This window comes from Diplotaxodon limnothrissa, linkage group LG14 (assembly GCF_057381915.1).
Source record: "Diplotaxodon limnothrissa isolate DT_005_m linkage group LG14, D_limnothrissa_male_GT1.1, whole genome shotgun sequence".
NCBI lineage: Eukaryota > Metazoa > Chordata > Actinopteri > Cichliformes > Cichlidae > Diplotaxodon > Diplotaxodon limnothrissa.
Window position 1 is genome coordinate 4,761,941 of NC_140609.1, and position 23,409 is coordinate 4,785,349.

The 23,409-nt window shown below is 39.6% G+C and overlaps 2 protein-coding genes across 2 annotated transcripts in view; both read right to left on the minus strand.

The window, feature by feature from the left end:
• The window catches only part of cuedc1b (CUE domain containing 1b), a 142,648-nt gene that overhangs the window by 87,187 nt on the left and 32,052 nt on the right, over positions 1-23,409 (minus strand). The window lies entirely within an intron of this gene.
• Positions 422-22,144, minus strand: wsb1 (WD repeat and SOCS box containing 1). The gene is made up of 9 exons (XM_085370002.1): positions 21,765-22,144; positions 20,307-20,475; positions 13,719-14,002; positions 8,238-8,369; positions 6,929-7,029; positions 4,804-4,976; positions 2,717-2,830; positions 1,913-2,020; positions 422-1,707 (listed from the first exon to the last, which is right to left on the minus strand). Exons 1-9 carry the CDS (start codon positions 21,802-21,804, stop codon positions 1,545-1,547), a joined length of 1,284 nt encoding a protein of 427 aa, XP_085226128.1. The 5' UTR covers positions 21,805-22,144; the 3' UTR covers positions 422-1,544.

The following is a 23,409-nucleotide window of genomic DNA, read 5'->3' on the forward strand; positions in this document are numbered from 1 at the left end:
AATTAACACTATCAGAAATGATAACAACCCCTACCATTTCCACACTAATGAAAGGACACAACTTTGGCATTAGCACTGTCAGAGAACTTATTGCCACAAATGATTGACACCTGCTCCATCCACCCTCCTACAAAACACCTGGAGCTCCCATCTCTTCTCACAGACAAACTAAAAACAATAAGATGATCAAGAAGTTTCTAAAAACTCAGCATCTGTCCAAGTTCAGTGAGTATGAAGGTCTGACAACCACATGGCCCAGAACGGCAGTTGATTGATTTTAATTACTTTGGATTATTCCAGGTTGCAAAGACTGCTTACTGTAGTTTCTATAAACAGAGTCCATAAGCACAAACAGTCTACATTTGAGCCACACACACACACAAAAAAAAAAAAAAAAAACCACACACACAAAGATGTGCAGCTGTTTTAAGGAGAACAAGAACAAATTAATAAAATACAAATCTTCAACACAAGAAGTAGATATAAAAAGGAGAAAATAAAGGTCACAATTTTGATATGTTTATGGACAAAAGACAGAATCATGTGTTTACACACAAGGTTCTGTCAGATTCTGTATGTTCAAATACAAATAGTTAAGAAGCAGAGGTGCTTTATCTAACACTGGTCTCTGTAACACCCTCAGGCAGGGCACTGAAAAAATTAACCATACTGTAAACATACTAGGGTGGGTGTGAGTACGTTACACCTGCAAGTTTGAGGAAAAATTAGCAGAATATTTGCAGTTTACCCAAACGGCATCTCTTGACTTGGACAGAAATATTAAGAGTCATTCAATTTCTTGCCAAGGGATGACTACCAAGATGGTGGATACCCTATTCATCAGGCTCTAGCTTGATAGCTAGCATCTTTTACTGACAAATGCTGTCCTTTCATCAGAAATAAAAGCTGCTACAAGTTTTTCAGTGAGCGAGTATACCATGGTAGTGTAAATACTGTTTCAGAAAAATTTGAAAAACCTCCAAAGAGACCATGTCTGCATCATTATTTCCTTAGTATTGATAAGATGTAAATAATGGGCCTCAAGACCCTGCATCCCATACCTTTTCCCTTTAGTTCCCGCACCAAAGCAGAAAAGAAAACCTAACATTAAAAGCAAGCCCCACTGCAAAGCCTGTGTTAAATGCAATACCTATTCCAGGTCTGTGGAACTAATGCAGAGCTTAATAATAATGCAGGTGGACAGCTGGAGGCAGATGGAAGAGCAGCCGAAAATTACTGATAACCACACTGATACAGAGGAGGAGACCTGGCAGTATTGACCTAACAGGAATGGGTGATGTGCTGGGCCCTGTACACTCATTTACAAAAGCACTTACAAAAATAAATATGTACAAGATAAGGTAGTGATGGGCTCTGGCGAAGACATGGCCCTGGGCTTTCAGAAAAACAAACTTTTCTTCTTCCTGTCCCGATCTTCTTAGATTGTTCAGAGTTTTATGAAAAGCTGTTCAGAAAAAAAGTGTTTCAATGGTTTTTCAGTATGTTGCCAATACAAATGCAGTCAGATCAGCCAATGCCAAGGATTAAATGACTTTGTAGGTTAGGTAGTCACAGAGGAGTGCAGGAATAGCCAGCGCCTCCACCTGCTGGGTGCTCATCACTCGACGGAGAGCCATTCTGCACATGTGCTGCAGACTGGCAATGCTACGTGGACACTCCCAGAAGTGCACGCTACCATCACGAGTCCTAAAACATAAATCAAAAGGAGAAAAAACAGAAAACTGAGCTAATATTTCAGAGAGCTCTAAATGTAGTAAGGTGGTGCAAGGAAGCTGAGGGAAAAAATGATGAGGCTTCCTTATCGAAAGTCAGGATGTGCCCAGGTGTAGTTTAACTTCAAATGTGTGTGTGTGTGTTAACAGAGCATCGTCAACATGTTGTGGCATCTTACCCAGCAGCAAGGACACTTCCTTGAGCAGAGAAGGCACAGCAGAGGCCATTAGAGACAGAGGCAATCGCCAGAGGAGCCCTTTCCTCAATGCTCCAGAAGCGAACCAGCCTATGTAGAGAGAAACAAAAATAAATAAATAAATAAATAAATAAAATTGTCACAACCTAAACTGCAAAAATTTTGCTACCACCAGACCAATATCTGACCAGTGACCAAGCCAAATAGTTTCCTGTACTTCTGACTGGTTAACACATTTGTCTTAAACCTTTCAATCTTCCCATTTTTCTCCAACACTCTGAATAATAATGTGGGAACGTTGTGAAGCTTCCTCTCAACACTTTCCCAGCAATTCAGTGCTTGGACAGTTAGCAGTCAGAGTAATTGATAGCCACCTTGTTACAGTCATGTAACCCAGGACAAGCCAAAGAGACCAACAGTAGCTCTGCTTCTGAAACTTCCAAGAAGACATGAGTGTTGAAGAGAGAGCACAAACTGCACCAGACAAGCTTTTCTGCTATGCTCCAGTTGACTGTACAAACATACTCTCGAGAGGCCCAAAGACAAACACATGTGGGTTTGTCATGGCTCACTCTAGTTTTGTGTTCTAAAGTATTGTAAATAGACCACTTGCTTATATGCTGCTGAAACTGGTCTTGCTGATGCATAAAAAAAAGATCATTCTCTTGTTTCTCGCCTTCTTTGTCTTTAAATCATTCACCAGACAAAAACAGTGAAAAACAAAACAAACAGATTTTAAGAATAAATAAAAACATACACACATACATTAAATTATATTAATATTACCTGTCATCTGTAACACTGGCAATGTGTCGGCCATCAGGGCAGAAGCTCACAGAGCGAACCCAGCGGTCATTTGCTCCTCCTGCAAAAATGGGTGAAGGAGGGGGGAAGAGGTGGCTGGGAGAAGACAAAAGCAGAAGTTCATAGAGCATCAGTAATAGAGCTTTTTGGATTCAAATTTTAAAACTCGCCGTTTGGAATGAAAAAAGTCATAATTTAAAAATTTTCATTGTACATCACATCGTTATAGCTTTTTATAAAGCATATTTATGGGTTTCATTGTGTTTGAACAGTGGACAGAAGATGGGAAGCTGGGGAAAGAAATCAGTGACTGACATGCAGTAGGTGGCTTATTTTTGAAATTTTCATTTCAACCATGTGCAGTGGTGCAGTAAACAGTGAAGCGAGACAGCATTCCTTCAAGACCATGGTGCTACATATAACAGACAATCAACCCAGTACTACATATAGTGCAGTGTATATAATTTAAAAAATAAATAAATAAATAAATAAAAAAAATAATAAAAAAAAATCAAAGATTTCCTTATGCAGGCCTCTGCTGCTCACTCCAGAGCATGTCAAAAATAAATGCATTTTTGAGATTCATACGTTTCCTAGGTCATTATTGTAATTTGCTGTGGGACGAGACAACAGAGTGACATTCAGTTGGGCAGACTGAAGCAGGACAGGTTTGCCCACAGGAAGCGGAGATGAGAGTTGTTGAATTAATCACCGACTAAATCAAGGCAGATCAGTCGACTACCAAAATAATTTTTTCTTGCTGTACTACAGATGAAGACGAAATTATTAGTCCTCTTATGAAATTTAAAGTTTGTCAAAATTCTCAAATTTTCCCAATTCCCTTTTCAGCAAGCAAGGACTTTTCAACATATCATTTCTAAACATGCTAGGTTTCTTGAGAAAGCATAAATCATGTTTGCACAAAATAAAAGAATTAAGGATCAAGAAGTTATTGTGATCCCGCAATCACAGGGTGATCTAACAAAGCACTAGAATTTATTTACAAAAATGCAGCCTGTTCCCAGTGAGCCAATTCAGCTAAATGAGAAAAGGCTACAGGAGAATAAATATGCTTTTGATATAATGGATAACTGATAGAAATCCCTTGGCACTGTGCAAAGGGTTCTGAGAATTGAAATCTAGGTGGGGTGCAGGATTTATCCAGAGGAAACGGCATTATTATAACTATTCCACCTGAAATATGTCAGATCACAAGTTATTGTGCTACATGTGCAAATGTACAGATCACATTTTCGTAGCACATAGCAACATTCAGGCATTAATATAACACATTTACACATATTCATTGATAGCTGTGTTTTCACAAACATTTCACTTTTATTCGCTACAGAGTCAGGAAAGAGAAGTTGCTTGCTGTTTGTGCACTGCTGAGAAAAAGACAGCTCAGTTTAATTAATTTCTGCTTCTGCTTTAAAAAAGCAGCATTATTGAGGAGCAATAAGTGGGGCTCACTTGTCAATACTCAGCGTGAGGACTGAATGAAGAGTTTTAGGACAGAACCAAAGTATTGGCACTGGGATCACAACTCAGTCATCCACAGAAAGTCCTAACATACATGTGCCGATCACATCTCCCCCACAAAACTCAAACTGCGCCTCTTTAGTAAACCCAGTCAAAAGGCAGCTTTGGGCTGCAGCAGATGTTAGTAAACATGTCCCTAAAACTTCCTTTTGCTTTAAAAGTGCAGTTGTCATTTAAATAACTTGCATAAAACCTAGTGGTGAATAATCATGTCTCAGTAGATTCAACACAGCGAACACTCGGCATTACATTCTTAAGGAGACTAGTGTAAAGCCGTTCGGATTCTCAGCGCACTCCTCTTCTCTTTTCCCCAAGTCCTTATCTCACATTTCCTTGACCTCAATTAAACCTCAACGTCAAGGAAACGAGTTAGGCAAAGCCAATGGGGGACTTTTGGAACACTTTCTTTAAAGGAGATTTATTTTAGTTTACTTAGGGCTGCCGCTCAAACGAGCAACATTTTGTTTACCAAACAAATGTGTACTAACATAATATTGAATATCTGTGTTGTTTGGATTTCTTCTTACCCCAGTTCCAGGAGGATTGTGGCCTTATGGTGGTCCCAGACAATCACTCGGGTGTCATAAGAGGCGGTAGCTAACAATGCTCCATCTGGCGAAAACTCACAAGACACCACATCATGGTGATGTCCCTCCAACTTTCGGATCAGCGTGAACTTATCCATGTTCCATAGGAACACCTGCAATAAAGAATGACACGTTATAGCCCATGGAATGATTTAGACTGTATGACTATAGATGTGTTATCTTACACTAATTATCACTAGATGCACAAAAATCAACTAGAAATTAAATTAATTAAATTAAAAGGAATTAAATCAGAAAAATAGTTATGCTCAAATTATGCTCAGTGTCACTATAATGCTTTGTAACCTTAAACCAGGCAGAAAAAATAAATAGCAGAGCCTTGCTAACGTGCAGTGTGCTACACATCACCAACACTATGCCAATAAGAACACTTTCCTACAATGACAATAAAAATAACAAACATTTATATAACTGTAAAGCTTCTACATTAGAATTTACATTCATACATCTTTCATTACATCAGTAAATGAGCTAAATGTACACTATTTTAATAAAAAAAAAGTCTACACAAAAAAGAGAAAATAAAACAAGTAGTAACTTAAGGTAACATAAAGTTACTCCACTGGTTTCCCCTTTCAGAGATTTAGTTCACTGTGTTTACAATAGGCTCGCATCTCCGGCAGAAGCCTACGAAGAGAGACTGCAAGAGAAAAGAATATTTATGGCCAAAGGATCGATACCTCTGGCAGAGTACACATATGCACGCACATGCGATTCGCGCGTGCCCGCACACACAAACAGACACGAACATACAGGCACACACACACACACACACACACACACACACACACACACGCAAAAAGTGACAATCTGCATAAGCCTTTTTCTTTTAATGTCAGCCATGGTCAGAATGTTTATTAATAATGTCTTTGATTTGTGGCATTTATCACAGGACTGTACGAGTATGAAACTTTTAGGGCCTGCCACTGACTAATTATAGGAAACTATAAATGATGCTGGTCGTTAAAACCTTATTTAATGGTCTATAAAAAATACAGCTTGCAATCTAATACTACTGTTTAATCTTTCTGTATGGGTTCTTTTCTTTTTTTGTCGTCATTTTTCAGTTAAAAGAAACAACATTTTTCACAGCTGAATTCCTGAAATGATGGCAGAAAGGTTGAGGTAAAAAAAAAGAAAAAAAAGAAAGAGCATAAAGTATTGCTGCTCCCTTTTATTTGTTTAGCGATGGCAGTGCATGTGTGTTTGGGTGGGGGGTGGAGCATAGGGCCACCATTTACATGACAGTTTTAAAACTACAATTAATAAAGTAAATAGAGCAACCGTGACAGCAGAAGTAGACAGACACGGAGCAGCACCTACGTACAGAATGACCTTGCAGGTCAGGATGCCAGGCTGCCCCTGGCCAGGCCTTTGGGCATTGCGCACTGTGCGTCCGTGGTTTACACCAGCTGCTCAAAATGTCAGCGCAGCGCTCCTTTCAAAACCAATCACACACTGAGTTTTACCACCACCTGTGACAAGGAGAGCAAGACACACACTGTAGGGACATAAAACCTAACAAAACTATCACCACGTTAAGAGTAATCTAGGTTTGTGATACTATGCATAAGGTTAGCCAAAGCTGGCCAGTCCATGGAATTGCTATTCAGCAACATGTTTGACTTGTAAATGATTTACAATGATTTCGAATTTTTTAAAATGAAAAAAGTATTTTTGGGGCAATTTATGTTTAAGTTAAACATTCCCCAGTATTAAAGAGGTTTTTTTGTTTTGCCTCTCCCACTTCCATGTCCATACTAAAAGATTAACTTCAGCTATATAACATTCATAAAAACAATTGTCTTCTTCATACTTCATGCATACTTCAGAACAAAATCTCTTTTTCACAGCATACAAAAGCCAAACAGAATCTAGATCCAAGCACTTGACTGTTGACACCGAGCACAGTTTATATTAAAGGTAGACAAAGAGGTTATGGGGTCTAATTGAGGTTTGATTGAGCATAACTGATCACAAGCAACTGCACAAAGATTAGCTAGGACACTCATAAAAATGAGTACAAAGGAACTTGTTTACGCACCGACTTTCCTGCACCAACCGAGCACAGAATGGAAGAGTCAGGGGAGAAGGAGCTGCAGTACACCCAGTTCTGATGGCCCCTCAAAACCTTCACCATATTACCTACAAGAGAAAATGACCGGGCTCATTACTCTGAGTGCAACATTTCTGTCACAACCTATATGCCAGTCTTACATTTTGATCATGTTTATATTGTTTTATTTAATCAATATTTAACCAGGATATTTAGTTTCCCGTGAAGATCGTGATTAGAAATAACTGGTCAATATATTTTTGAACCACTGCCGTGTTAAGAGTTAAGTGTTAGCTGCATATTTGCTAAAATTGCTGCTACTCATCTACTAAAAAGTAAGCAATTGGTCTTTTCACAACACTTATTTACACTGCTCTTTTATTTTGCGATATTACTTAGTTGCATTAACATTTTTAACTGACACAATGTATGGAAGGATTCAGGGTTCTGGTGTTGCATCTAAGGTTCCCATGATCTGCAAATACTCTCAAGGCAGCATGTGGTTAGTGTTTTAAGTGAGATTCATGGTTCAGCATGGGTAGCGTTCTGGGGTTGGGCCTTCAAAGAGCTCCATTGTCAGATAGAGGCAGTTTACAAAGTTTGTGGTACAACTGGTCTATGGGTCACGCTTGCTTGTGCTATTGTTGGTCTGCCAGCAAGCTGCAGAGGAGAGCGAAGTTACAACATACAAATTGCTGATGTGAAACAGAGTGTTAAAAACAATGGAAAGTGCTTACTGCAGCTAGTTTTGCTTTTTGCAATTCTTCCATTCCTAGTGAACTCTGTTATCGCTTTCCTTTCTTATTCTGGCCCACTTGTCAACCAATAACCAGACACAGAGGTCATATGTATCCAGTCATGTGCAGCTAGGATTTTGGAAAACTGCAGGACTTTGTGTGTCAGGATGTCTGCTCTGCTAACTATCTAAACAGCAGTATGATGAATGCAAACAGACGCATTATTTGACATAAATTAATCTTGAAGCAGCATCTGGGTAATAAATGGAACTAAGACTCTTGTGTTTGTCAGGTTGCATTTTCTCAACATTAATAATAATAATAATAATAATAATAATAATAATAATAATAATAGGGACTTATCACTTCACTTCTTCATTGTGAACTCAGTGTAACTGTAAACACTGTTTGCTTTTCTGGTTTTAAAGACCAGGGGCCTTATATTTCAACTGTGAACAGCATGGTCTCAGTTAAGAAATGAGGCTATTACTTCTTTGCACTGGAATGAAAAGCAAAGAATAAGGTTGGTTTTTAAAGTCAAAAACAGCTCATCCACTTACCATCATCTTTGAGATCCCATACACGAAGGGTCTTATCTCTGGATGCTGACACCAGCATCAGACTGCCATCAGGAGCAAAAGTTAAGTCTCGTACTACATCTGTATGATCCATCAGATTCAGCAACAGTTTTCCTACAGAAAGCAAACCAAAGAAAGTAGATTAAAAGAAATGTCAGTCTTCACAGGCAACAACACAATTTCAGTTCTAAAGCTCCAGCTTTGTTTGTTTCAGGGACGAAAACCACAAGGTTAAAAATGAACGAAAAACTGATTTTAATTGCCAACTGAAAATTAAGAAAAAATACACTTGTGTTGCAGATAATAATGGTACCTGAAAGACAGGCATAATCAAGGACATAAGGTGTTAACTTGAGGAACAACCCTCAACTAGACTTTCTTTTGGAGCATTTAGCCCTAGGGGTTGGGTGGGATGGAGAGACTGCTGATTTCTCACGGTGCCTCCAAAGAGACATTTTTTTTCTTTTTTTCAATTTTTTTTTTTTAAAATTAAGAACAAAATCCGACATCTATAATTCCACAGAAGCCACACATTAAATACTTTTAGAAATTTTGTTCGTTCACTGCAAAGCCGAACTATAGAACTGTAGCTCCATCTCCAGCTTTAAATTGGTCACATATTTGTATATCTTCCCAATCTACAAACCAAATACCAAAAAGAAAATATATATTTTTAAAAAGTCTCTAAAGGACTGTTGTTTCACGGCATTTTAAACTCTAAGGTAAAAATCCTATAATAATACAGAGAAATTTTAATTGCAGCATTGATGAAACTGGGATGGGGTTATCACAAGGGACAGGAAAATTAGTGGTACTACAAGGAAACAGCTAGAGAAACATTAAACAAATTAATTAGCTTAATTGGCAACATTGTGTGCCCCAGGGACCATCTGGCTGGTTATCAGAGATCGGTTTTCTGACGGTATGGGGGCACACTAGTGCCTATGGAATTGGCAACTTGCTCATCTGGAACAACCATTAGCCTCCTAGGACCTGGCGTCCACATATGTGGACATCACATTTCGGGTTCATTTTTCTCAGAAACAAAAATCAGGTAAAAAAAAAAAAAAAAAAAAAAAAAAAAATCTGGTAATTCTTTGTTTGTACATTCATCAGGTCCCAATATAGAATAGAATAGAATAGAATTCAACTTTATTGTCATTGCACATGCACAGGTACAGGGCAACGAAATGCAGTTTGCATCCATCCAGAAGTGCTTTAGTGATCTAGATATATTACAATATATATTAGCAATAGTATAGATATGTAAGTATATTACAGATATACAGATATACGCTTCCATCTAGAAAACATCTTTTCCAGGAAAGGCATAGTATACTTCATCAAGGTAACTGTAGAGGCTAAGCCTACGCTTGAAGCCACTGAGGTGGTCGTTAACGGGGGTGACGCGATGTCACTGGTATGCATGAATTAAGTTCACAGTCCAATAAATCCAGCAGTATGTATCTTGTCCTTTTTGGTCTTTATTCTGTATCGACTTAGCATAACAGCGCAACGTTCACAAACTGTTTGCCTTCTTAATGACACACCTGACGCCGATTACGTGCGTCTACCTTAAATACCTTTACATTACATAATCAAAACAGAAAAAGGTGACCTCTAGTGACCACATAAGGTATTAACCCAAGAATGGCTCCTACACCCCGGCCCCTAATTGAAATGGCTATCAGACATGGCAATTCTAATCACAAAGAAAATAAGGAGCCACTAATACAGTCTACTTTAGACCTATACATTCACATAAATAAACATAAGTAACACACTTTTAACCTTGAAATGGGAAAGCATTTGCAAATCACTGAGCCAACTTTTCCACTTTTGCAACATGGTTTGGGGTATTGGTTCATCCCATCCCAGTTTCCTTTTGCAAAGCTCCTGCTGCATTCCTTTGGCAGGCAGCAGGACTGGTGCAAGACACCCCAATGGATCGTAAATGGAACTTGATATTGATAACATTCCACGCCTAGTACAGGATTTTTGAGGGATATCCATTTTGAAGTTGAATGTATCAGTTTCCACGCACCACTGCAAGCCCAGAGCTCTTTCTACCGGAAGTTTGTCTCTGTCAAGATTTAATTCTTTCAAGTCTTTAGCCCTTTGCTCCTCAGAGATACTTTGCAACAGGGTGCGATTGTTACTGACCCACTTGGTCAGTGTAAATCCTCCCCTTTGACAGAGTGCTGAAAGATCCTTGACCAAATCGACAGCATCTGAGGTGGAGGCCACACTCTTTAAACAGTCGTCCACATAGAAGTTCTCTTTCAGCGTTTCACATACCTTGTCTAGGAATTCAGTTTTATTGTCCTCAGCCGTTTTTCTCAAAGCGAAACTGGCGCAGCTCGGGGAAGATACTGCACCGAACAGATGAACAGTCATGCGAAACTCAATTATGTCCTTGCTCAGATCTCCATCTGGCCACCATAAAAAACGCAGAAAGTCTCTGTCCTCTTTGGCAACTTTAACTTGATAAAACATTGCCTTTATGTCACCCATAAATGCGACTGGATCCTGTCGAAATCTAAGCAAAACCCCAAGCAATGTGCTTGTGAGATTAGGACCTTGTAAGAGCTGCTTGTTTAATGATGTCCCCTGGAATGATGCCCCACAGTCAAATACAATTCTTATGGATCGTTTTCTGGGATGGTAAACTGCGTGATGAGGAATGTACCACTTCTTTCCATTTTCGCAAGACAGCTGCTGTGAAGGTATTTGCTCTGCATATCCATTACTTATCATCTCGTCCATAAAGTTTTTATATTCTTTATGCAACTGTTCATTCTTGAGAAGTTTTCGTTGTAGACTTTGCAATCTTTGTTTAACTATGGAGAAATTGTTTGGCATCTTTATGTTATCCTTTTTAAAAGGTAACTTCAAACAGTAGTGTCCATCTTCCATTGTTGCAGATTTTTCCATGATCTTCATGAACTTAAGGTCCTCCCTTGACAAACCCTTTTCCTCTGTAACCCTTTCATTAAAGTCATAGTTATATTGACTTTTCAACATCTCCTCCAGCTTACAAACAGATATCCTATTTACAACTGTTGGTGGGTGCTCGCTGTCCAAGTTGCTTTTACCATCTTCCATGGGCCCATTTATGACCCAACCCAATGCTGTTCTTATAGCATATGGGCCATTCCCCTGGCTATGAATGACCTCCCATGGTTCCAATAACTTGGGAGTGTTGCATCCAATCAACAGGTCCACATTAGCCGTTATGTGGGGAATTTTAACCTTTGACAGATATGGCCACCTGATCAGATCTTCCTCCTTTACAAAGTTATCCGTGGTGACAGGCATCCTTTCCTGTGTTAGGATTTCTGGAAGTTCATAGAAGGCATTGCTGCCTAAACCAGAAACTTCAAGACCAGTAAGTGAGTGGGCAGAGACGACCTTTTCTTGACCCATTGTTTGTAACAGGAAGTGAGTTCTTTTGCCCACAAGATTTAGCTTTTGCATGAGGTGTTCTGAACAGAAGCTAGCTGAACTGCCAGGATCTAAAAAAGCATGTCTGTATGACATGACTACCTTTAACAGACTTTATTTGAACTGGCAGAATGGAAAGCAAACCGCTTTCTCTTCCGGCCCCTGTATGACCACAAGTTTTTACATTCTTTGAAGAGGAGGGCTCTCCATAGCATTCAGGACTTACACCATCGTTATCAATATGGAGGACAGTGGGATGACCTTTACCACACGTTCTACATATCAAACGCTTAGCACAGTCCTTGCTTGTGTGCCCAGCACCTAAGCAACCAAAACACAGCCCTTTCTCCTTTAGAAAAAGCATTTTGTCTCTGTGCTTCTTCCGCTGAAACTGTTGACACTCCTCCAGTGTGTGTCGTTGAGTACAGCAGACACAAGATGGCTTTACTGTAAAGTCATGGCTTGTTGTAGTAATCAGCCTTTCCGTGCTGTAGGTTTTATTCATGTTCATGGGTGTGGCTGTAGCAGCAAAGCTGTTCCCTTTAATTTGTTTGCTTGGTTGTGACTTCAGTCTGTTGTCAACCTTTGAGACAGGGCTTGTTGACGTTACATTCTGAATGTCCCCAAACAAAGGATCTGAAAGAATTTTCACCTGCTTTTCAATAAATGCAACCAAATCTTCAAACCGAGCTCTGTGTTTAGAGGTTTCCAATATATCATATGCGAACGCTCTCCATTTCTCTCTCATTTTATATGGCAACTTGCACAAAATGATTTTCATGTTCACTGGCATGTCCAGTTCCTGCATATGTTGCAATGTTTCCATGACATTACAACTCCCACGTAAGAAAAGAGAATATGCTTGCAATGATTTCACATCTTCATTTTTAATTGCAGGCCAAGATAACGCCTTGTCAATGTAAGCAGTTGCAATTTTATATTCATTTCCGAAGTGTTCTTTGAGCAGTTGCTTTGCTTGTATATAGCCTTGTCCTGCAGCCATATGTTGACAACTGCGTACCAGCTCTCTCGGCTGTCCTGTTGTAAACTGCTCCAAATAATACAAGCAGTCCCTCTTATTGGCCTTTTCTTCCACTCCTTGTTCAAACGCATTAATGAAAGAGATGTACTGAAGAGGATCACCATCGAATACAGGTATTTTCCTGGATGGTAATGACGATGCACGCTGATGCTGAACAAGGGTTGCAGTTATTTCATTTTGTCTTTGTAAAATGGTACAAATGTCCTCCGACCGTCCTTCTGCCGCTGTAGGAATTGACCTGGGCGATGGAGGATCCACATTGTGAAATTGCATTGTGATGACCGTTTGAGCTTGTGGCTCACTTTCAATTTCCGTTCCTGGCAGGATCATTGCAGATATGTTGCTTTCAGTCTGTACTATTTGCACTGCAGGTTTATCTTCATTGACTGGTGTACTAGGCTTGACTGTGGCTGAAGCAGCTGTTTTCTTGATTTCCCTTTCATAATATGAATTCATAGCATTGGACGATATGTTAAAGCTATTAAAACAGCATGGGTTTGTAAGGAGAAGAGACCAAGTGCTGAACTGGCCTGCCTGGAGTCCAGATCTTTGGCTATCTAAAAACTAATCATGCATATCAAGAAATAAAAAAAATAAGTCAAAGATGCAGGAATATTGAGTGGAGAGAATCCTGTATCAGACAAAAATGAGACAACAATCCTCTCCCAAAAGTCCACCAACTGGTCGCCTCAGTTTCCAGATGTTTATGAGCTGTCAAAAGAAGGGACTTGTACAGTTGTAACCATGACCTGACTTTTTTTAATGTGTTGCTGCCATTAAATTCAAAATGACAACATTTTGTTTTCTTCAAATGGCACGGTCTCTCAGTTTACACCTTTGATATATTTCCTATGGAAAATAAAATGTTCAACATTTGCAGAGTTGGGTTTATATTTCATAGATTCAAGTATCTAACATGATTATCAACTGGTGAAGCTGAAGAGAGCTACTTCTAATTAATGATGATGTGTTCTCACCAGTGTAAACATCCCAAATCTTGATGCGACCATTGTTGAGGCCTGTTGCCAGGAGCAACTGATCCTGTCCAAACTTGAAGCGATGCCACTCAATGTTGACACAGCGGCTGTGCTTTTCTGGTACTGAGGAACCAAAGGCCAATCCCCAGACAATATCACCACAATCTATGGTGTGTTCTGGTGGCTGGCCTGCTGCTGGGACTACTTGACCACCATTGCTGCTCTGACGAGACAAATGCCGAGGGCTCAAGGCATTGGTATCCTCTTCTCCATGGTCCACTGAACTACAGCAAAAAAAAAAAAAAAAAGAGTGGAGAAAGAAGGATGTCAATTATGGAACATGGTCAAAGAAAGGAAAGGTAAAAAGCTAATACAAGTCTAAAACATGTAGCCTAACTTTGGTAGATGTTTCCAGTACAGCTGCAGTGATTCAGACTAACTCTAATAACTTGATTATGAGAAACCATTGATGCAAATTCCTTGCTATGATGTTTTATTTAAATCCATACAACAGTCAGTAGTGACCATGTGTCCATGAGCACAGTGTGACGTATCACATGTGTAGCAGTCATGATTTGATGGCGGGATGGAGGCAATTGCTCTTGGGTATACATGAGGCCCAGTTTTTAAAGGAAAGATTGACTGCAGCAATCTACTGCAGATGTCAAGAGATCTTAGTTTCCTTAACAAAAACAGGTGACACACTCCCTTTTTGTATAGTTCATCTATAAGCAGGGACCAGTCCAGTTTGTTTATCTCGGTGTAAAACCATCCCAAAAATTTACACAGGGTAAAAAAGGAGGCCTGAATTTCCTTGGCTTGGCTCAACTGATGGAGCTGGTTGTCCTGGAGTAGTTGGTGGTGGAGCTTCCGGTAGGCACCACCCAGTGTGTCTGCTGCCACCGGCCCACCAGATTGGACACAGCGGTAGCCCTGGCAGGGGCCATCTAGTGGCCCGGCAAATGTGAGTCGCTGGGGCTGCTACATCCGTTGCCACGGCGGCTGGTGGAAGCAGAGCAACAGCCACTTTCTCCAACTAACCTAGGCTGTATCCCAATTCAGGGTCTGCAGCCTCAAAGGCCGCATTTTAAGGCCGATTACGTCACAGCGACGCAACGAAGGCTGCCCCAATTCAAAGGCTGCTCGAAATGCAGCCTCAAATGAGTCCTTTATTTCCCTGAATTTTGAGGATGTGGCGGTGTAGACTTCGTGGCCCAACATATCCCAGAATGCATAGCGCGGCAGTGTGTGTGGATAATTTTGCTGGAAAAAAACGGCGGAAGAGGGGCGCCCAAAGAGTAAACTTTTAAAAGTAAGTACTGAATATTATGTCACTTATTTATGTGCAAATGTTTAATAACGAAGAACAAAACATTACTGTTGGCCACATGTCGGCAAAGTTATGTGACATTAGTGATGTTTGTACTAACTTGGTTTTAAAGCCTTTACTTTAAAATATACGCCGTTCAATAGTCGACCTTAATCTTATAGAGAATGTGATGATTTTATGGATAATTAAAGTCAGTCATACATCCACAAACACAACAGTTTTGCAGTCCTGAATATCACAGCACAAGCAGGATTCACTGCACTGTTAATGTTAGCTATGTTATATTGCTGCCTCTGTTCGGTGGTGTTGAGCCAAACGGACTTTAACGTGTGTTTGAACGACCTGACGGTTCACTCGTTAAGCTGAAAGAAAGATGCTTCAATCACAGCAGTCACACATGTGTCCACTGTACCATCTGGGAACTCTTCTTGTTTAGCACTCGTAATAACACAAACACTAAATCCTCCTTCACTCCTCGCATTCCACCAGTGTGTGAATACGAGAGTGAATGAATAGTGGCATTGTAAAGCGCTTTGGGTGCCTTGAAAAGCACTATATAAATCCAATCCAATCTATTATTATTATTATTATTATTATTATTATTATTATATTCTGAGGTAAGTTGATCTATAGTGTTACATCATATTCTATAAGGATGTTATGTGTTTGTAGACTTTCTGCCCAGTTTGACCCATTTAGCAGAAGTCAGCCTGTTTAAGGCTCTGATATCTGTTCTGTATGACTTACAGCAGTTATGACATGGTCTGATTTTCTCACCCAATAAACAAATATTTAATATATCAGTCTACTCTTCATTTCATCAGAAACAGTTATCACAGCTCGTACATTTGCTTTTTCCACATATATGTAAGCATTGAGCAAAATGTAATAATGCCAACATACTGAAAGAACAATATTTGTCTCTTATATATGATACATCTATATATACACTGTCAAAGATACTTGTCTTTGAGTGAAGATTTAAGGTGATAGGACATAAATAACTGCAACTTGAATCTTTACTGAAGCTCAGTATTTGACACAGAGTTCAACCCTCCGACTCCCTCCCCCGACCCAAGAGAGACTTACTGCATACTGGCAAGGTGCCAAAGGGTTATACAACAGGCTATGGTTCATAAATATCCTATGGTACCAGTGGAAATTTTATATATGGGCAAAACTTAGAGGCTAAATGATACGGGCAGCATGCACCTATTGAATATGAGAATGAACTGGCATGGTTTCAGTATGCTAATAGGGCAGTGTGTAGGGGTGTGTTCTCAGCTGGTAGGGACACAGGTCTGTGCTGAGCTCAGCGGTGACATGAGATCGTTCGACATGGACTCTGGGGGGAGGAGGAAATGGCAGGGCTTTCATGGGAGACCCTGCCAGCTCCAGCAATTAGCTCCAATGAAGGTGGAGCTGGTGAACCAGCTGGCCGTTCCAAAAGCACCTTTGCAGTGCCACAGCACACTTGTCTTGCAAAGAGTGTAGTACATGCACAGTTTCAGGTCATCTCTTGAGTTGGGATGCCGAAAGAGATACCAACTGACCAGGGCACATTGTTTATGTCTAGGACACCTAAAGAGGTGTACGAATTACTGGCCATTAAATCTGTTCAGACCAGTGTCTACCACCTTCAGACAGACGGGTTGGTGGAGCAGCTGAATAAGCCTTTGAAATCCATGATTCGTAAGATCATATAAGAGGATGAATGCAATTGGAACCACTGGCTGGACCCTATGTTGTTTACACTGCCAGAGTTCCCTAGGACTCCATGGGATTGTCTCTCTTTGAATTTCTGCTCAGCAGGAAGCCACATGGGGTGTTGGACCTAAATAAAGAAAGCTGTGAGGAAGGGCCAAACCCTGCTAAGAATGAAATTCAGTACATTCTGGACTTGAGAGCAAACCAATACACACTGGGTAGGTTATCTGAGAAAATGTGCTCTAGGCTCAAGAACATCAGCAGCGCCTGTAGAATAGAGAGGCTAGTCTCAGACAATTTTCAACCGGAGAAAGCTCTTGTATTACACACTTCTTTTAGCTCAAAGTTACTCGCCACGTGTCGAGGATCCTACATGGTCACACCCTATATGATAAAACCCAACAAAAATAAAGTTTGTGTAAAGATCAGAGCTACCAGACCAGTTGAAGCGCATGTTCCAGAATCTATAGATTACAAGTACAATCTATACTTTACTCAATACACATCAGCTGAGTGGTTTCAAATATTTTCAAAACAAATAGCAAACCGACTCAATTTGGCAAAAAATCAAAAATCATGAGGTTATGCATTTCTTCAGGGTGACTTAGATGTTCTGTAAAACAGTTTAAACTTGTACATAGTCTTCATTGATCTAATGACAAGTTATCAAAAGTTCAAAGAGATCCTACATGTAACCAATGCAGTCACACTACTGCATCCTTGTCATTTCCAAAACTAGATAGAATTTTTGGAATTCCATTTTGAGACCCTAACCTGTCTTTCACTGCATCATTAATAGCAGAGTAATAGAACTTGTGAGGTATCTTGAAAAGCATTTACAAATAAAATGTATTACTATTAATTTAAACTCCACAATTCTGTAAAACATGTCACATATTTATTAACTCCAATTCAAAATGTGATGTGGAACAAAATTCCTCTTTGCCTGTATGCACAAACTGCACACAACACTCTGTTGGAAAGCAGAAAATAGAATGTCATTAAAGACTTCTTAGGAATCTATTTTGTTAATATAATATTTATAATATTGATTCTCTCATTAAATAAAGAATTTTTTTGTTACTGCATAATTTCATATTAAAGTGGTATATCTGGTAAAATGGCACCAAGTGGGTGCAGGACTTATTTCTGTTTTGTTTTTTTTGTTTTTTTTATTGTTCTGTTTGACTGTTTGAGTGTCTGAAGAGCAAAAGCATGAGACTGGAAATATTACACTGATTAATTTAATTAACAAGTACCCAAAATTAACAGTCCCATTAATAACTGCATTTTGAAAGCCATGTGGTCAAGGGTGGAAATGGAAAATGTTCCTGGAGAAAATTTTGCATCTGCCACAAAAATGCAACACCACATTGAGTTTTGCTCTTTCTTCTAATAAAGGCATTTAGAGCAGACTAGCAGCAACCCACGCTGCCCACGACAGGTCAGGAGTGTAAACTGAACATAGTTTTTTCTGTTCAAATTTAAACCCACCACGAAGGCTTGTGCATTCTTCCAATTTACAAGCCCATCCATAAATTTACCCCCATTTGGCCAGTGGCAGGAGCTAATTTCCACCCATGCATGTGGTATGTAATTCAACCTACTGAAGACAGAAAGAAATATGAATTTTACCAAAAGACAGTTTTCACTGTGTACCATCTCTGCAGAAATGTGACTAAAAGCCTGAAACACTGGAATCTGCTCTGTAAAAAGGAAAACATGATACATTATTGTATGCATCTTGCATTTGAAGTCTCCTCTTCACTGCCTCTGAAGCGCCATTAAGTTTAGTTCAGCTCAGCTGTTTTAATAAAACACCAATATTGCTGTAGAGCAGGACTATGTGGGGCTTGGCTCTAAAGACTGCATGAAAAAAATTACATAACAGAGCCAAAGTTTTGGCACCATGCTTGCAGTTTTGAGCCATCCACTACTGCCAATAGTGTCACACTCGCTCTGACAACATTTCAACATCATTCTTAATAAATAAACAATTCTAGCAGTAACTAACTTATATGTATCTAACACAAAACAAGTTGTTCTTCTCTGCTTTAAAATGTAATTATGTTTGAAGTAAAATGCCTGCCACATTTGCGCATTTTATTATTTGATGGTACAGACCAACTCTAAATGCCAATGCACTGCAATCTGTCTTCATGTATACATTTGCCAGCAATTATTTGCAAACATTTGCCAATCTGTCCAAGATTGTCTGCAGTCTGTACAAGTCCAACTAAGATTAGCTGGCAACGGGTTGCCTCTCATCAAGCAACCTGTACAATTACCTCTCAATTGAAATTGCAAGTAGTTGCACAGTAATTCAGTGTGCAGCACCCTCAACCTCTGGGTGACTGCCTACTTACAATCAGTTCCAGATAGAAAATCAAGTGTTATCACACCATTGTCACACAGAGGCTGCTGTCCTTCTTTTCCTTTAATGTCACTGGGGCCCAACCAGCCACAGCCCTGATGGCCAGGAACAACAGGCACTTCTTTCTAAAGATAACTTCAACATGTGGCTCAGAGTCACAAGACCCTGGTAAGCGGAAAAACACACCATTAAGCAGAGAGTGAGCTGGTAATTCAAACCACGTGTTCTTGGCACTGACAAATGCATCTGATCTTTTAGCTTGAGGTTGGCAGAGACTGATTCAGAAGACAATTAAACAGCTAGAAAGCATGCAGTTTTACGTGTATGTAATCATGTAAAACTCATTCTGCTCTCCATCCTGCAACACAGAACAGCAGCTCATGCACCAATGTAATACTAATGACCAAATTCAGCTGGCTGTTAATCTCAAGAATTTGCACATTTCCACAACACCAGCCATTTGTTACCTAAAAGCAGTTTTCAACATGGAGGAGGAGCAGCTGTAACTGTGAGCCCCTCCTGCATGGCTGAGCTCCTCACCCTATCTCTAAAAGAGATGCCAGCCACCCTTCGGATAAAGCTCATTTCCATCACTTGTATACGCAATGTACAATGGACAGTACAGCGTCCGCATCACGTAGCCGAAGCCGCAATCTGTCTGTTGATCTATCCCTCCCCTCTCGAATAAGACCATGAGATACTTGAACTCCTCCACTTGGGGCAGCAACTTATCCCTGACCCAGAGTGGGCAATCCACTCTTTTCTGGCTGAGGACCATGGCCTCAGACTTGGAGGTGCCGATTCTCATTCCTGCTGCTTCTGTATGAATGTCAAAATTAAATCATGCGCCCCCCAAAAGCAGCCCCAGCAATGGTAAATGCTCTGTTGTATGAGATAGCACAAAAATTTAATTGTAATCCAATCAAAAAATAATTAAATTAATTATCCTAAAAGCCTCAGTGTCTCATTTTTTTTCCATAAATTTGAAGATTTTTATAATTAGTTGGGGGTTTATCTAAGAAGCAAAACAACAACACAGAAAACATGTACTCTATTACTATAAAAAACAGGCAAACATACTACCAAGGTAGTTATGATAGTGATATAAAAAGTGCTTGGTGCTTTAAGAAAATAAAGAGAAAAAGACATGAAGGGAAACAAAACAAAAGAAACTTACAAGCTGTTCAGGCATTTTGTCCAAGGGATAAGCCTGACAATGCGATGCCCCTGAGACCAAGCAAAGTAGGAACCATTGGGTGCAAAGGCCACTGTCCAAGCTTCACGCCCAGACTTCTGGTCAAAGGGAGCAACAGGCACCAGGAGTTCGCCAATGAACTTTGCCTTACCTGGAAAAAGCAATAACATAACTTTTTTTCAGCTACATTCTGTAACAAACTGAATGTGCGTCATTTTTCAGCCCAAATAATGCACATGAAACTAACTTCTTTATCTGGCACAGACACAGTTTGTTCACTGGTGCAGATACCTGATTGGCTAATGTGCAAACCATACCATTGTACAACGGGGGAGGGGGGGGAGACATAGTTATATTCTCTCAGCTACAATGGGCTATACGCTGATATATGAACTGTCTACAATTAACCTCTGCAGATCCACTATTAACTTTTTACGTTTGGAAATTTACTTTTTTCAAGTCCATTTCTACAGGATATCAAAGTCTACGTCGCAAAGTAACCTTTGGTTAACTTACGTCTTAAATTCCGGATACACAACATACTGGCAGTTTCATAACTGCATTCTTCACATAGCGCACAAAATGGAATCGTTGTGCTTTGTGTTCAGGTGTGTATATATATCGGGGTTACTTGGTAAGACCAATATATAAGTTAATGTCAACACATTTTTGCAACAAGTAAAATAACAGCAACAATAAAACAAATACTGCATTGTTTACATGAGTGAGTAGATAAATATAACTCCGACAACGTCTATACAGTTATGAAGGTTGTCTTTTTGTGTGCAAGAATGTGTGAAAGTACGTGCATTAAGTAAACCACTAAAGGCCTACATGGGGCTGACGTTTATCAATTCTGATTTTAGGATTAAATAAGACGTTTAGTACCTAACTACGGTTATAGCTAATAAATAAGCAATAAATAAAAGTAATACAGTTAACATGCTAAAGCTACGAGCTCGGTTTATTAGCCATGCAACGTTGGCGTGCAAGCACGCACGTACATCCCTGGGCGGCTATGGTTCTCGCTGTTGTAGGAAGAATGGCTCTCGGCCACTGTTTGTATCAGCAAACCAGCAACAGGGAAACGCTGCACTAACGTATAAAATGGTTTTTATCGTGGATATGCATCAAAATAACAAACCGCACTGAGCTAATATAACAGCAGGGATACATACGTATATAAACCCAAGAAACACTGACAAATAAACGACATCTCTTAACTTAATTAAACTTTGCTTTACCGGTTTAAGCTAAGTAGCCACTAATTCGACATCTTATTTAGTAACAATGTTTTGAAAGTCCACATAGTCTGGTGGAAACAAAGAAAGTTTTACAGTTTGGCATTAGATAAAAAGCACTAAGACTAAAATACCAGGACATCGTTCAGCGTTCTCACCTGCATTCACAAAAACAATACATGTAAAATGTTTTACTTACCTAAATCATTTTCGTTCACAGAGTCTGGGAAGCTTGCCATCTAAATAAGGGCACAGACCTAAGAAAAAGTCGGACACGCACTATGAAACAAAGATGTTTGACAGAAATCTGGGTGCGGATTTATACAGCGAATTTTTCGTTAAAAACGTATGCTAAATTCGGTTAAATCCCTCCGCCAAGCTTCACGTCTGGGGTGGAAAATACAATCTTCGTTTGGCGCGTCTTTTTACTTGAGTACTTCGGCAGTAGACGTTATCTTTGAATCTATAATTATATTGGTAGTGTTTTAACACGTCGCGTTAAAAACTATATGACTCGCTACGCTTTAGATTTCTTACGATCCGTAAAAATACAATGGCTGCCAACTGAACGGTACAAAGGCTGAATAACACCGTGGGAGGGGTTTCATTCTACGTCAGCACAGTTGCCATGGCAATTTAGCCCCCCCCCCCCCCCTTTTTGTCTGACGTGTCCTGCGCATCCAGTCATTTGACGTTGTCGGCAACTAACAAAATGGCGCATCCGTAACCATCTGATGGAACACTTTTTTCATGTTTATGTCACAATTGACGCCACTCACAGACAGCTACTCAGTTTACCAGTATATCTTTAAAAATTACAATATTGTTTTCAATTCATTTTATTTATTTAGCACCAATTCCCAACAACAGTTGCCTCAAGAAAAATATCTTACAACAATACAGAGAAAATTGTCCCGATTATCGATTATCCCCTATTAGCAAGTGCTTGGTGGCAGTGGGAAGGAAATACTCCCTTTTAATAGGAATAAACTTCAGTCAGAAACTGTAATTGAAGATATATGTGACCACAGAGTGTCATCATGGTGTTTACCAATTTTAGAACTGAGTAACTGAGCAAGAAGGGCCATATCAAGACGGTGACCAAGAACATAACAAAACTTCTGCAAGGACAGAAAAACCTGCCACAAGAGGAGCCATCTCATCAGCTACAGCCTGTTTGAAGCTAATCCAAATGTTTTTAAAACTAAAAGAGTAAGAGAAAAAAATATTTTAAGATATGAGATCAAATGTTCATGTTTTTGAGCTGAATTACAGGTACTCCATTGAACTCCATGGCAATCCTTCACATTGTGGTGGCAACATTATGTTTTGAAGCTGGTTCTGACCATCAGTGATGTGGTGAGTGGCCAGAATGACGGAAAGATGAATGCTACAAACAATCCTCTGAGAAACTGGTTAGACTTGAAAATGGGGTATTAGTTCGTCTTTCAGGATAGCGATGACCTAAAGTATACTGGCAACACAAAATGTTACTTTATAGAAAAAAAATCTTTATTGGTTGTGTTAATGTATTCACAAATACAGTTTACAGACAAATCAGGGTAGAAAAAAATTACATAACCATCACAAAATGAGGAAGAAACGAATTCTCTAATTCCCACCTTCTTCAGACGCCAAGCAATTGAGCCAAATTGTAAAGTTACTAGTTGTAGCTGTATTCACACATAAATTTCAGAGAGCAGAATTAGTTTGGGATGTTCAGTTGTCCTTTCTCATATATACACATGGGCATATACATGTATACATTTAATATGCATTTGTAAATAACCTGCTTTTACCCTGCTGGAGATACTCTAGCAATGATTGCACTAGAATATTACCTA